This window comes from Anabrus simplex, chromosome 2 (assembly GCF_040414725.1).
Source record: "Anabrus simplex isolate iqAnaSimp1 chromosome 2, ASM4041472v1, whole genome shotgun sequence".
In the NCBI taxonomy this organism is placed as follows: domain Eukaryota; kingdom Metazoa; phylum Arthropoda; class Insecta; order Orthoptera; family Tettigoniidae; genus Anabrus; species Anabrus simplex.
The window spans coordinates 257,761,362-257,774,060 of record NC_090266.1 but is presented as its reverse complement, the minus strand read 5'-3'; the positions used below and the strand labels follow the sequence as shown (position 1 = coordinate 257,774,060).

General features: G+C 38.7%; 1 protein-coding gene across 1 annotated transcript in view; it reads right to left on the bottom strand.

Annotated features, from left to right (window-relative positions):
* Nucleotides 1–3,077: 3,077 nt before the first annotated feature.
* The window catches only part of LOC136863507 (uncharacterized), a 366,127-nt gene continuing 356,505 nt past the window's right edge, over nucleotides 3,078–12,699 (bottom strand). Inside the window, exon 16 of the mRNA XM_068225972.1 lies at nucleotides 3,078–3,275. Coding sequence (XP_068082073.1) covers nucleotides 3,124–3,275 — 152 coding nt within the window. The 3' untranslated portion in view covers nucleotides 3,078–3,123. The remainder of the gene's footprint in view (nucleotides 3,276–12,699) is intronic.

Genomic DNA, 12,699 nt, shown 5'->3' with positions numbered 1-12,699 from the left:
CATCACCCAATAGAGCAGACATGACAACAGCATAGGTTATCTGATGGAATTCAGTCATACCGTAAGTATATGGGACTGCTGACCATAGTGCCACAAATGAAACAGCAATAAAAGGAGGCTGATTGCAACAAGAACACTAACAAATTCATTATAACCTTTTGATCTCACTTGCATCCTGCCTCACTAAGTCACTTTAGCCTTCTTTTCTGCAATTCTAGCTGGAAAGGATAAAAAATATACATGATAGGACTATGTACCCCATGTTCAGATTATTCACCAAACAATTGTTTAGTGCTATTAGCAGCTGTCCTCAGAGGACTGGGTGCGGGTACCGATAGTGCCATAAATTTAAGCTAAAACTACCACCCAGCAGCAGCCAGTCCAAAGTGGGGGAGGTGTTTACAATTCTACAGCACCAAAGATAATGTTCTTTCACTAATACTGGGTGGTCCGCCAGACCCTTGCAATCTAGTTTTATACATCCCGCCGCTTTTACTACAATTCTGAAATGCATCGGTCCCTCTACCTAAATGAGCATAATATAACGAGATTTGTGATTAAAGGCTAGGAGACAGCAGGAATCATAAACACCACTGTTAATTCATTACAGGTACCTTGAATGAACCCATAAAACGAGCACAGATATGAAGAACATGAAACTTGTTTAATTAACTCATTGTTGTTCTTAAGGAGAACAAACTGAGTGAGTGGCTGTGCAGTTTGGGTCAATTAGCTGTTGGCTTGCATTCGGGAGATAGTGGGTTTGAACCCCACTGTCTGCAGCAAATGCTGGGGCTATACCTTAGTTGAAGCAACAGCTGCTTCCTTCCCAATTCTAGCCATTTCCTATCCCACCGTCACCATAAGACCTATCTGTGTCGGTGCGATGTAAAGTAAATCGTAAAATCAGAAAAGAAAAAGGAAATAGCATGGTGAAAATTTCAATAAATATAAGTACAAAATATGTGAACACTAATTCAAAATATTAACACATGGGTGATATAAAATGAAAGCATTTATAAAAGGGAAGTCTGGTCTAGCCAAAAGTAATAATGTTTTCAAAACAAAGTCTAACTTAATTCAATTCTTGAAGAAAATTTGGAGGAATTGCATCAACATCAGTTAGAATCAATAAGTCTGAATACTTTGTGGTTTACTGCAATCAAGTTGTAGAGGCTCGCATAATGAATAATCTATGAAGGAAATGTAAGCATACAAAAAAAAAAATTACTACATAGCGCTGCACTGGCCCCAGGTGGTCAGGTGACCCTTCACTGCTGACATATGAACATGGCAGCGAAGTGGTGTGTGTGTGTGCGCGTGTGTGTGCGCGCGCGCGCGCGCGCCAGTCGGCTGTATGAAAACAGCGCATCACGATGGAATGAAGCAAAGACGTGACAGACTGGCAAAATGGGGTGTTTGAACATACCCACGACCACACAGTGAAAGAAGTTACCCGATTTCTTGGTTATCAACACAGACTGTCCAATGAGTCTACCGGGAACGATGTACCACTTGCAGCCATGAAAAACAGCGTAAGAACTCTGGTCATAAAATGATCTTAACTGTCATGGACCAAAGACAACTCTCATGCCATGACAATGAAAACTGGTATCAAACCAGACAGGAATTGCTGCTGTCAGTAAATGAAAGTCCATCCCAAACAGTTTCTGAGTAAACATTGCTAAGGGAACTGTATGCAATGAAAATTTGGAGGAGTCGGGTACCTCATAAGAGACAGCGGCACATACCTCGACTGGTCAGTTAAATGTGTGGGACTAATTGGAACATTGGGTGAAATGCAAACACCAGCATCCCTAAAATTTGGTGGCTCTATGGGATCTCATCATTAGCAAGTGGCTACAACTGGATACGGCGTACATGCAGAAAATTGAGGAACCCCTTCCTTGCTGAAATAAGGCAGTTATCAAAGCTGGAGGTTGCTCTATGGCATTACAATGATGTTCCCAGGGTACGGGGTGTGTGTGTGTGTGTGTGTGCGTGTGTGTGTGTCTCTCTCTCTCCCCCTTGTTCTCCCCCCCCCCCCTCTGTTTCAGTAATATGTAACTGAAACCACACGGAAGAAACTTTTATTACCTTCCCATTGTACCACAATTCATTTTGCTGACAAACTGTTCTTACATTATCATAAAAACAATTGCAAAAGTGCATGTCAATCAGCTATGCTTCTGCAAAATTGAATAAATGTTAAAATTTTGGGCGATTTAATATTAACTTTCATATCTCAATAGGGGCTTCTACAAAATTTAATAAAATTTAAAGTGATGTATTCAGATTCTTTTCTATGAGCGTTCTATGAATGCTGAATGTGAAACATTCTTTACTTTGCAATGTACTCTGGATTCCAATCTAGTATGCACTCTTAATATAGCCACATACATGGACTATGCAGGTTATTAATGGCTTAACCCTATTCAGAAGTAAAGAAGTAACCACCCATTTACAGTATCTCTCAGATCAGATTATTATCGAAGATAAAATTTTAAACAAATACACAACCTTATAAAATCTCAACAACAGTTTTCTGTCACTTGAATTTTCTGCCACTTGAACTCACAATGCCTAGTCAGAATTTACTTTCAATATGACTGTTGAATTCCATGTGTCCCTAAAAGAACTCCTACCAAAATCAATGTAGCAAATAAACGGATGAAAGGGTAACTAAAACTATGAAAATACTGTCTTCAAATAAATTATCATCTGTGCTTCAGGTACATAGAGTAAGATAAATTTACCTTGCAGAACCTAACTTCCTACAGCATTTAAAATTCTTCAATAACTCTGTGCATTAGGCACTTTTGTTAAAATAAGTAAGCTTTACTTCAGAAATCTCAATAAATATTCTTTTATAGGCCTATATCTGGAATGTACATTGACTCAGACATTTTCTGGATCACATTATTTCACATATTTTCATTTCAGATAGTAACCCAAGATCATCAGAAGAATAAACAAAACAGAAATAGTATTGTGATTAAAAATATAACACATCTTATAGAAAATTGAACAATGCTATGAGACATCAGTAAAAAAATTTGTACCAAAATCCTTAGGAAAATAAGGAAATAAGTCATTTATTCTGGAATACGATAGCAAGGGCAGTCATATTTTTCCAATGCGGTGGACAGACCAGCTACGAAATATCCGACGGACTGTTTTCTTCAGCTCACGACTATGAGCAATTTCAACTTCAAGGGAGGCTCCATTGCTGAGGGCAAGCCATGTGTGAACTACATTTGTATCAGATGAAGCAGCTAGGATAAAACCAAAAGAAACATATTAATTTTTGAAGTACAGTGATCAGGAACAGAGTTTAGTGCATTTTATACTTGATACCAGTACTTCATTTTTAGCCACAAAATGGTTGAATATGATCAGAGTAAGAAATGATTAAAAATATACTGTATATATCACAATCCTTGATCAAAAATTCTCTGACATCTTTTCTTCTGAAATTTGTCTTTTATAAGTGGTATACAAATGCTCCTGGATTACAATTATATAACAGAGGCTATAGGCTAAATTATTATTAGCTTCCATTCCTCCATCAAGATGACTGACTGACTGACTAGTTGATTGATTATTCCATAAGACCATATACAACTGAATGAAGTATATCAAGATATTGCAATAAGACATAATAATATATTCATAATATAATACATAATGATGTTTCAATATAAATTACAATGTAATCACATTATTTACATCATATTCCTTCCTGATTCACCCATATGCAACTAATGAATAAAAGCAGCAGTACTGTAGAAAAGGATATGAAGGCAAAAAAAGGCAGACTAATAGGAGAATATTCATGTCTAAGGAAAAGCCAACAAGAACCCAGAATTTTAAAATTTCTTACAATTCTAACAGATATTCTTTGGATTTTGAATGAGAACAACATGTGACCTACCCTAGAATATAAATCCATTCCTAACATGAGCAGGAAAGTACGTGAAGCATACATTTGGGTACTACAATTCATTTACTTGTGGAGGATTTTTTTTTAAAGAAGGAAGCCATACTTTTCAGTGTCGACTCAGTTTAAATGTAAACTTAAAATCTTTCCAGTCTGCCAAACACACAATTTCAATATAAATATAGTATTACACTATAACATACCTATAAAAACACATTATTAAACAAGGAAGAAACACATGTTATTAAACAAAGAATGACATGTTTTGTTCTTAAAAGAGCATCATCAGATTCCTTCAAGTCACATTCAATATTTGGAAATAATTATGTTTATCTCTGTCCAAACATCTATGAAGCAGAAATTTGGAACTTACTTAACAAAGCCCTGCATTGTCACCATTCCACCATACACTGCAAGGTGTTCGAAAAACTGTTGCTCATTCACTGGTTCAAATCCAAACAGCCGTCAGTCAGCTGTCCCTCCATTACATCACGCCCCCCCCACCGTGGTCAGGTCAATGACTTGCTGCACTTCCCCTTCAGGTGTTTCACCATTAATGTTCTCTTAGTATTATCATTGTTGTTGCTATCATCATTATTATGATATATATTTCTCATATTTTATTGCTTAAAAATTACATTAGGCTTCTTACTTAGCATTTAATGGTCTGCCTGTTATACCGGTAATTTTATTATTTTTTAATTCTTATAAGATGTTATTTTTAGTGATAAATGATAATCTATTTAAAGATGGCCTCGGGTGATGAACGTGGTACATAAATTTCAGAGAATTTACTACAGATAAGAATATCTTAACCCACATTCCAGACCTTTAAGTCACAGATTATCTCCTGTGGGATTCATTACTCGCTACTGCAAGAAGTAGGAGCATAGCTCAATACAGTAGAACCTCGATAATTCAAAATCGGTTAATTCAAAATCCCGCCTAATTCGAAGAAGCTCTCGTTCCCGGAACCATGAGGTACAGTTTTGCATGTTATTTAAATTGTTTAATTCGAAATACAGATAATTCGTAATTCAAAATACAATGTCAGCCCCAGTACCGAAATTCAGACTTTTAATTCGAAACTGCTTTTACATTTTGAAACAATAGTATGTTAGAGTAATTTCAACTCTAAATTTATCCACGTCATAATAGAACCTATGTTCCGGAACGTGGAGGGCTAGCTTTCCGCACTTACACTCACTTCGGTGGGTCTACAGTGCGCTTCATGACTGCTAAGTTGAATGAAATCGGAATTCTTATGAATTCAACATTTTAAGGAACGCCGTAATATCACACAACAGGCAGTATGCGGAAAAACAGAATCCGAGAACACTTGGCGATGCCGACAGTTGACGAAAAAACGTGGCTCATGTAATAAATTCATAGGCACCGAACAATATTGTCATTGCCGATGAAACTGCATTGCTTTATTTCAATGCGAGCCCAAACAGTCTTATGGTTTTAAAGGAGAAAGTGCTAGACAGGGAATCATATAAGGATGGGGGATGGGAGTCATTGTAGTGCGTTGCAATGCACATGTAAGCGAGAAACTTTATCCCCTCGTCATAGGAAAGTCTGATAAGCCACAGTGTTTTAAGGGCGTCGGACACTTTCCATGCCAGTACAAAGCATCTAAAAATGCAAACAGTACAGAAATCCAAAAAATAATGCATTGCACAGGGGAACCAGCATAATTTATCCTCGTTTTTTAATTGTATGATATTTTTCTGTCGTTGCGTGAGGTTATGTTTGTCAGTGATTTATCCAAGTGCATTATTTGAACATTGTAAATGCACCTTGTTGGGTACATTTCGGAAACAATTTTTTCCATGGCATTTGAAAGGTTTAAACTGTGAATCGAGGTGATTGCATGTATTAATGGGTTTAGAATACTTTGTGACGCGGCAAGTGTTTACATTTCTGAAGTACAAGAGAAGTGTCATGGCGGGAAATCGTACAAGCATAGAGTCATAGGAAAGTTCGGTTTTAAGGGCATCGGGTACTTTCTGTGTAAATACAAGGCATCGAAAATGCATACAGAATAGTAATCCAATGAATAAAGCACTTGCACATGGGAGCCAGCATAGACTTCTCCTCGTCTTTGAATCGTGTTTTTTTTTTTTTTTTTTTTTTCATTCTTTTGTTGCGTGAGGTTATGGTTGTCAGTGAGATATCCAAGTGCATTATTTGAATACTATAAATGCATACATTTTGGAAATAGTTCTTTTTTCATGGTATTTGAAAGGTATAAACTGTGAATCAAGGTTAACTGCATGCAGTAACGGACCTTAGAATATTTCGTAACGCGGCAAGGGTTGGCACTTCTGAATTGCGAATTGGCGATTAATACGAAATCACGTAATTCAAAGTCCGAATTTTTAGTGCCAGGGACTTCGAATTAATGAGGTTTTACTGTACATAGTTGTCGGAGTGGGGTGGAAATGAAATTTCTGACAAAAATCTACACAACTATCAACAGTTCACACTTATCCCTTCGTTGGTTTCTTCAAATAATGACGTACTGCCAATAATAGCATAACCTGCACTGACCTGAACATCATTCCAGTTATTGGAATTTCCCATTACTTCCGGGACACCTTGTACTTCGTTGTCACTTTCACTACTTTTAGGAATAATTTGCTCATCGGAATTAACACAATAATCACTGTCACCATTAGTACTATCACTAAGATCTTCAAAAATCAAGTGCTTGATTTCGGAATTGTCAACAAAGCGGGCTGCCATCTTGATTCTAAGAACATACGAAAGTACTTTCACTTCTACAGCTAAATGAATTTCTCCAGACCGTTGCTTGTTTTTCAAAAACTTTCAGAAGTGAAGATGAAAGTATCAGTATTCAGCTGGTATCTATATTAGTGGGGTCTTAACCGGCTTGCCAGTGGATTTGAGGGAAATAAAATACCTCTTGCGGACCAAACACACAACCCCCTGTGGTTGGGGGACGCAGACGACGAATACACCCATGGTATTCCCTGAGTGTCGTAGGAGGCAACTAAAAGGGGTGACCAATGGAAGATTTTCTTAGAACCATGAAACTACCTGTGATTATTACCACCACGTGGGGAACAACATGGGTCACTTTTACTTGCGCGTAGTACCACTATGTTAGGTACAAAATAGGTTTGTGATTAGTAGCAACAGAGTGTGTTGCTGGCCTTTACAGTACCTGTGATTAGTACCACTTTAGGAGCGACACCATGGGTGAGCGACACCATAGTTCTGGTTTGCCTATGATTAGTACCCATTGTATGAGGAACACCACGGGATAGTGCGGGTCCTTGTGGTTAGTACACGTCTGTGATGAACACCATAGGTTTGTGTTGCCTGTAAATGGCACCGCAATGTGCGAAACACCATAGGTCTGTATTACATGTGCGAATTTCATTACCTCAGAGTAGTACCATAACACGTGGAATACCGCGAATCTATGCTACTTTTGATTAGTACCGCAACATGACAAATACCATGGTTCTACTTTCCTAGTGATATGCACCATTATGAGGGGACGATGACTTAGATTTTAGACTCCTTTAGACTACAAGCATCTTTGATTCAGTATTATGCTATAGAAGCAGTCCCTTGGTCAGTAATACTATTGTTTTACGTCAGTTTCTGTGAATGTGAGGCATTGTGGGTCGGATCCATTGATTGTTTCAAATTCATATCCACCCATTCATTCTTCGTCCTCACGTTTTGAATTCTGGTCAGTGGAGGATTTTGGACTTTTAATTTGTTATTACATTTCATCTAATTTCATACCATTATGAGCCGATGACCACCAAGTTAGGCCCCTTTAAACAACATGCATCATCATCATCATCATCATCATCATCATCATCATCATCAGTTCTTGCTCTAGAGATAGCCTTGAGAAGTCCCCTCTTCCGTAAATACAACAGAAGCAGCCCTACTTTAATGAGCCTTAGACACCAAGAGTTTTTACAGAAGACATGTGTTAAGTCACCAACTTTATCAAATAGAATTTCTTCAATGCACATATTGCACTGTTTTTATGATTTGTATAGTATTTTACCTCCTCTATGAACCATGTGACCTTGCCGCGGTGGGGAGGCTTGCGTGTCCCAATGACACAGATAGTCGAGCCGCAGGTGCAACCATATCGGATGGGTATCTGTTGAGAGACCAGACTAACGAATGGTTCATCGAAAGCGGGGTAGCAGCCTTTCGTAAGTTGCAAGGGCGGCAGTCTGGATGATTGACTGATATGGCCTTGTAATAATACTCAACATGGCTTAGCTGTGTTGATACTGCTACACAGCTGAAAGCAACGGGAAAGTACAGCCGTAACTAACTTCCGAGGACATGCAGCTCTCTCTGTATGAATGATGTACTGATAATGGCTTCCTCCCGGGTAAAATATTCCGGAGGTAAACTAGTCCCCCATTCGGATCTCCGGGTGGGGACTACACGAGAGGGGGCGATCATCAGGAAGATGGATACTGACATTCTGCTAGTCGGAGCGTGGAATGTTAGAAGTTTGAATCGTTGTGGTAGGTTAGAGAATCTGAAAACGGAGATGGATAGACTAAAGTTAGATGTAGTTGGTATAAGTGAAGTACGTTGGCAGGAAGAACAGGATTTTTGGTCAGGTGACTACCGAATTATCAACACGAAATCAAACAAGGGAATTGCAGGAGTTGGGTTAATAATAATAAAATAGGGTAGCGGGTAAGCTACTACAATCAGCATAATGAAAGAATTATTGTTGTCAAAATAGACACCAAACCAATGCCCACCACAATAGTGCAGGTCTATATGCCTACTAGTTCAGCGGATGATGAGAAAATCAAAATAATATATTGAAGAGATAGAAGTTTTAATACAACAATAAAAGGTGACGAGAATCTAATTGTGATGGGAGACTGGAATGCAGTGGCAGGCCAAGGAAGAGAAGGTAATACAGTAGGAGAATTCGGATTGGGAGAAAGGAATGAAAGAGGAACTCGGCTGGTTGAATTCTGCACTGATCATAATTTAGTCCTTGCCAATACTTGGTTCAAACACCACAAATGACGGCTGTATACATGGACGAGACCTGGAGACACTGGAAGATATCAAATAGACTTCATTATGATTAGGCAGAGATTCAGAAACCAGGTGTTGGATTGCAAAACTTTCCCAGGAGCAGACATGGACTCTGACCACAACTTGTTGGTCATGAAATGCCATCTGAAGTTGAAGAAATTGAAGAAAGGAAAGACTGCAAAAAGATGGGATCTAGACAAGTTGAAAGAAAAGAGTGTGAAGGATTGTTTCTAGGAACATGTGGCACAAGGGCTAAATGAAAAGGATGAAGGAAACACAATAGAGGAAGAGTGGATAGTCATGAAAAATGAAGTCAGTACTGCTGCTGAAGAGATGTTAGGAAGGAAGAAAAGATCAACTAAGAATCAGTGGATATTTCAGGAGATACTAGACCTGATTGATGAACGACGAAACTACAAGAATGCTAAAAATGAAGAGGGCAGAAAAGAATACAGGCGATTAAAGAATCAAGTGGATAGGAAGTGCAAGGTAGCTAAGGAAGAATGGCTGAAGGACAAGTGCAATTATGCCGAAGGTTGTATGATCCTGGGAAAGGTAAATGCTGCATACAGGAAAATCAAGGAAAACTTTGGAGAAAGGAAATCTAGGTGTATGAATATTAAGAGCTCAGATGGAAAGCCACTTCTAGGGAAAGACGACAAAGCAGAAAGATGGCAAGAACATATCCAACAGTTGTATCAAGGTAAAGATGCAGATAATTTGGTTCTGGAACAACAAGAGGCTGTTGATGCTGATGAAATGGGAGACCCAATTTTGAGGTCAGAGTTTCACAGAGCTGTGAGAGACCTAAATAGGAACAAGGCACCTGGAATTGATGACATTCCTGCTGAATTACTGACTGCCGTAGGAGAAAGCAGCATGGCAAAGTTATTCCATTTAGTGTGTAAGATGTATGAGACAGGAGAAGTCCCATCCGATTTTCGGCAGAATGTTGTTATACCTATTCCCAAGAAAGCCGGTGCTGACAGGTGTGAAAACTACCGCACCATTAGTTTAGTATCTCATACCTGCAAAATTTTAACACGTATTATTTACAGAAGAATGGAAAAACAAGTTGAAGCTGAGTTGGAGAAGATCAATTTGGCTTCAGAAGAAATGTAGGAACATGTGAAGCAATCCTGACTTTACATCTGATCTTAGAGGATCGAATCAAGAAGGATAAGCACATGTACATGGCATTCGTAGATCTAGAAAAGGCATTCGATAATGTTGATTGGACCAAGCTATTTACGATTCTGAAGGTAATTGGGATCAAATACCGAGAACGAAGAATTATCTACAATCTGTATAAAAATCAGTCTGCAGTGATAAGAATCGAGGGCTTTGAAAAAGAAGCAGCAATCCAGAAAGGAGTGAGGCAAGGCTGCAGTTTGTCCCCCCTCCTCTTCAATGTTTACATAGAACAGGCAGTAAAGGAAATCAAAGAGGAATTTGGAAAGGGAATCACACTCCAAGGAGAGGAAATCAAACCCTTGAGATTTGCCGATGATATTGTTATTTTATCTGAGACTGCAGAGGACCTCAAGAAGCTGCTGAATGGTATGGACGAAGTCTTGGGTAAGGAGTACAAGATGAAAATAAATAAGTCCAAAACAAATGTAATGGAATGCAGTCGAACGAAGGCAGGTGATGCAGGAAATATTAGATTAGGAAATTAACACCTTGAGTGCCACGTGAGACCAACGTTGACTCACAGAGCTTAATGCCATTTGGGCCGCGTGAGTCCGCTGTGGACTCACGCGCACTCTCCAAGTCTCCGACCCTGTGGTGCCATACTTTCATCACACTTGACATGTAAACGTATGTTAAATGAAAGTAGGTGGCCAGTACGTCATGAATCTGTTCTTGGCCTGTTCATTTGTGAGTCTTATGTGACACGACGTAGCCTGTACGTCACTGTAATATATCAACCAAAATAAATAAATTATGACGGCATTATTTTTTGTTTTCAGATCGTGTCATGTGTACAAATAACAAAAGCTTGTACTGTACAGTGTACTCATTGTTCATTGTCTCATATCAGGGTTTGTAGACGAACATAGGACATAAAAATTACATGAACTTTCCAGAAAAAATATTTGTAACTTTGTCTCATTCGCAATCACACCGCAAATTGGTACACTTTTTTGCATATGAATTTAAAGTATAACAAATGAGACTTTCTGAAGAAATATAATTCAAACTGTGTTTCACAATCACACTACAAATTAGTGCACTTTGAAGAAACAGTCCAAACAGAAGAAATTTTCACAGGCTGGTCATTTGAACTTAGACTGTACAGTCTTTCTCATGGCATATTGCCTTCTTGATTCCCGATGGATCTCTTCATAACAGTTACTGCATCTCCGTCTTCCCTGCCGGCTTACATCCTCCAGTCGGTGGGGCAATACCTGCTTCTTTGGTACTTGTGGGGGAGTGTGAAGATCTTTGATACCGGTACCTGTTAACTGTTCAAAAATGTCCTCTTTGAACTGGGTACCAGATATACTCTCATTCCCAAGTTGATTGGAAATATAGATGGCATTTACTGTGCGTGTGCTGATCAATATCTATGTAGCTATTTTTCTGTATCATTTTACTTCCCGTCTCAGGGAATTACTATAGCTCTTTTTATGATCTGATAAATCAATGTACGGTTTGCATGTGTTATACTCTATAACACTCCGTGGTTTTTGCACTTCACCATCCCTCCTCTGAATAGTGACCATCTCACCAGTGTGTTTAGTTGTCAAGATTAACACATCTCTTTTATCATGCCATTTCTGAACAACCACACCAATGTTACTTTCACGGGCTCTTGTCTCTCCTCTTGCTAACTTTCTTTTAGCAACATAGGTTGGATTTTACGTCCGATTAGATTTAAATGTTCCAAAGATATGAGTTTTATTCTTTAGTAGTTCAAGAGCTAATGAGACAGATGTATACCAGCATGTCAGGAAGGTGAAAACTGTGCTAGAGTACGTGGTGACACATTGGTCTCACGCGGCCTATACAGCCGGAAGGTAGTGTCAGTGGCCGCGTGAGACCAATGTGTCACCACAATTTCAACACAATGTTACGACTACAATTTTGGCCCAAGATGACTAAAAGGTACATTTCTGTAATGAGATGCAATATTTTATACTCTATAGTAAGAAAAACAGAATGGCCTGGATGGATTTATTTTTTACTGCATATGTGGCACTTAAGGTGTTAAGTCTTAAAGGAAGTAGATGAATATTGTTACTTGGGTAGTAAAATAACTAACGATGGCAGAAGTAAGGAGGACATAAGATGCAGACTAGCACAAGCATGGAAGAGCTTTCTTAAGAAAAGAAATTTGCTCACTTCAAACATTGATATAGGAATTAGAAAGATGTTTTTGAAGACTTTCGTGCAGAGTGCGGCATTGTATGGAAGTGAAACATGGACGATAACTAGCTCAGAAAGAAAGAGAATAGAAGCTTTTGAAATGTGGTGTTACAGAAGAATGCAAAAGGTGAGATGGATAGATCGAATCACGAATGAAGAGATACTGAATCGAATTGGTGAGAGGAGATTGATTTGGCTAAATTTGACAAGAAGAAGAGATCGAATGATAGGACACATCTTAAGACACCCAGGACTTGTGCAGTTGGTTTTTGAAGGAAGTGTAGGTGGTAAGAACAGTAGAGGTAGACCAAGGT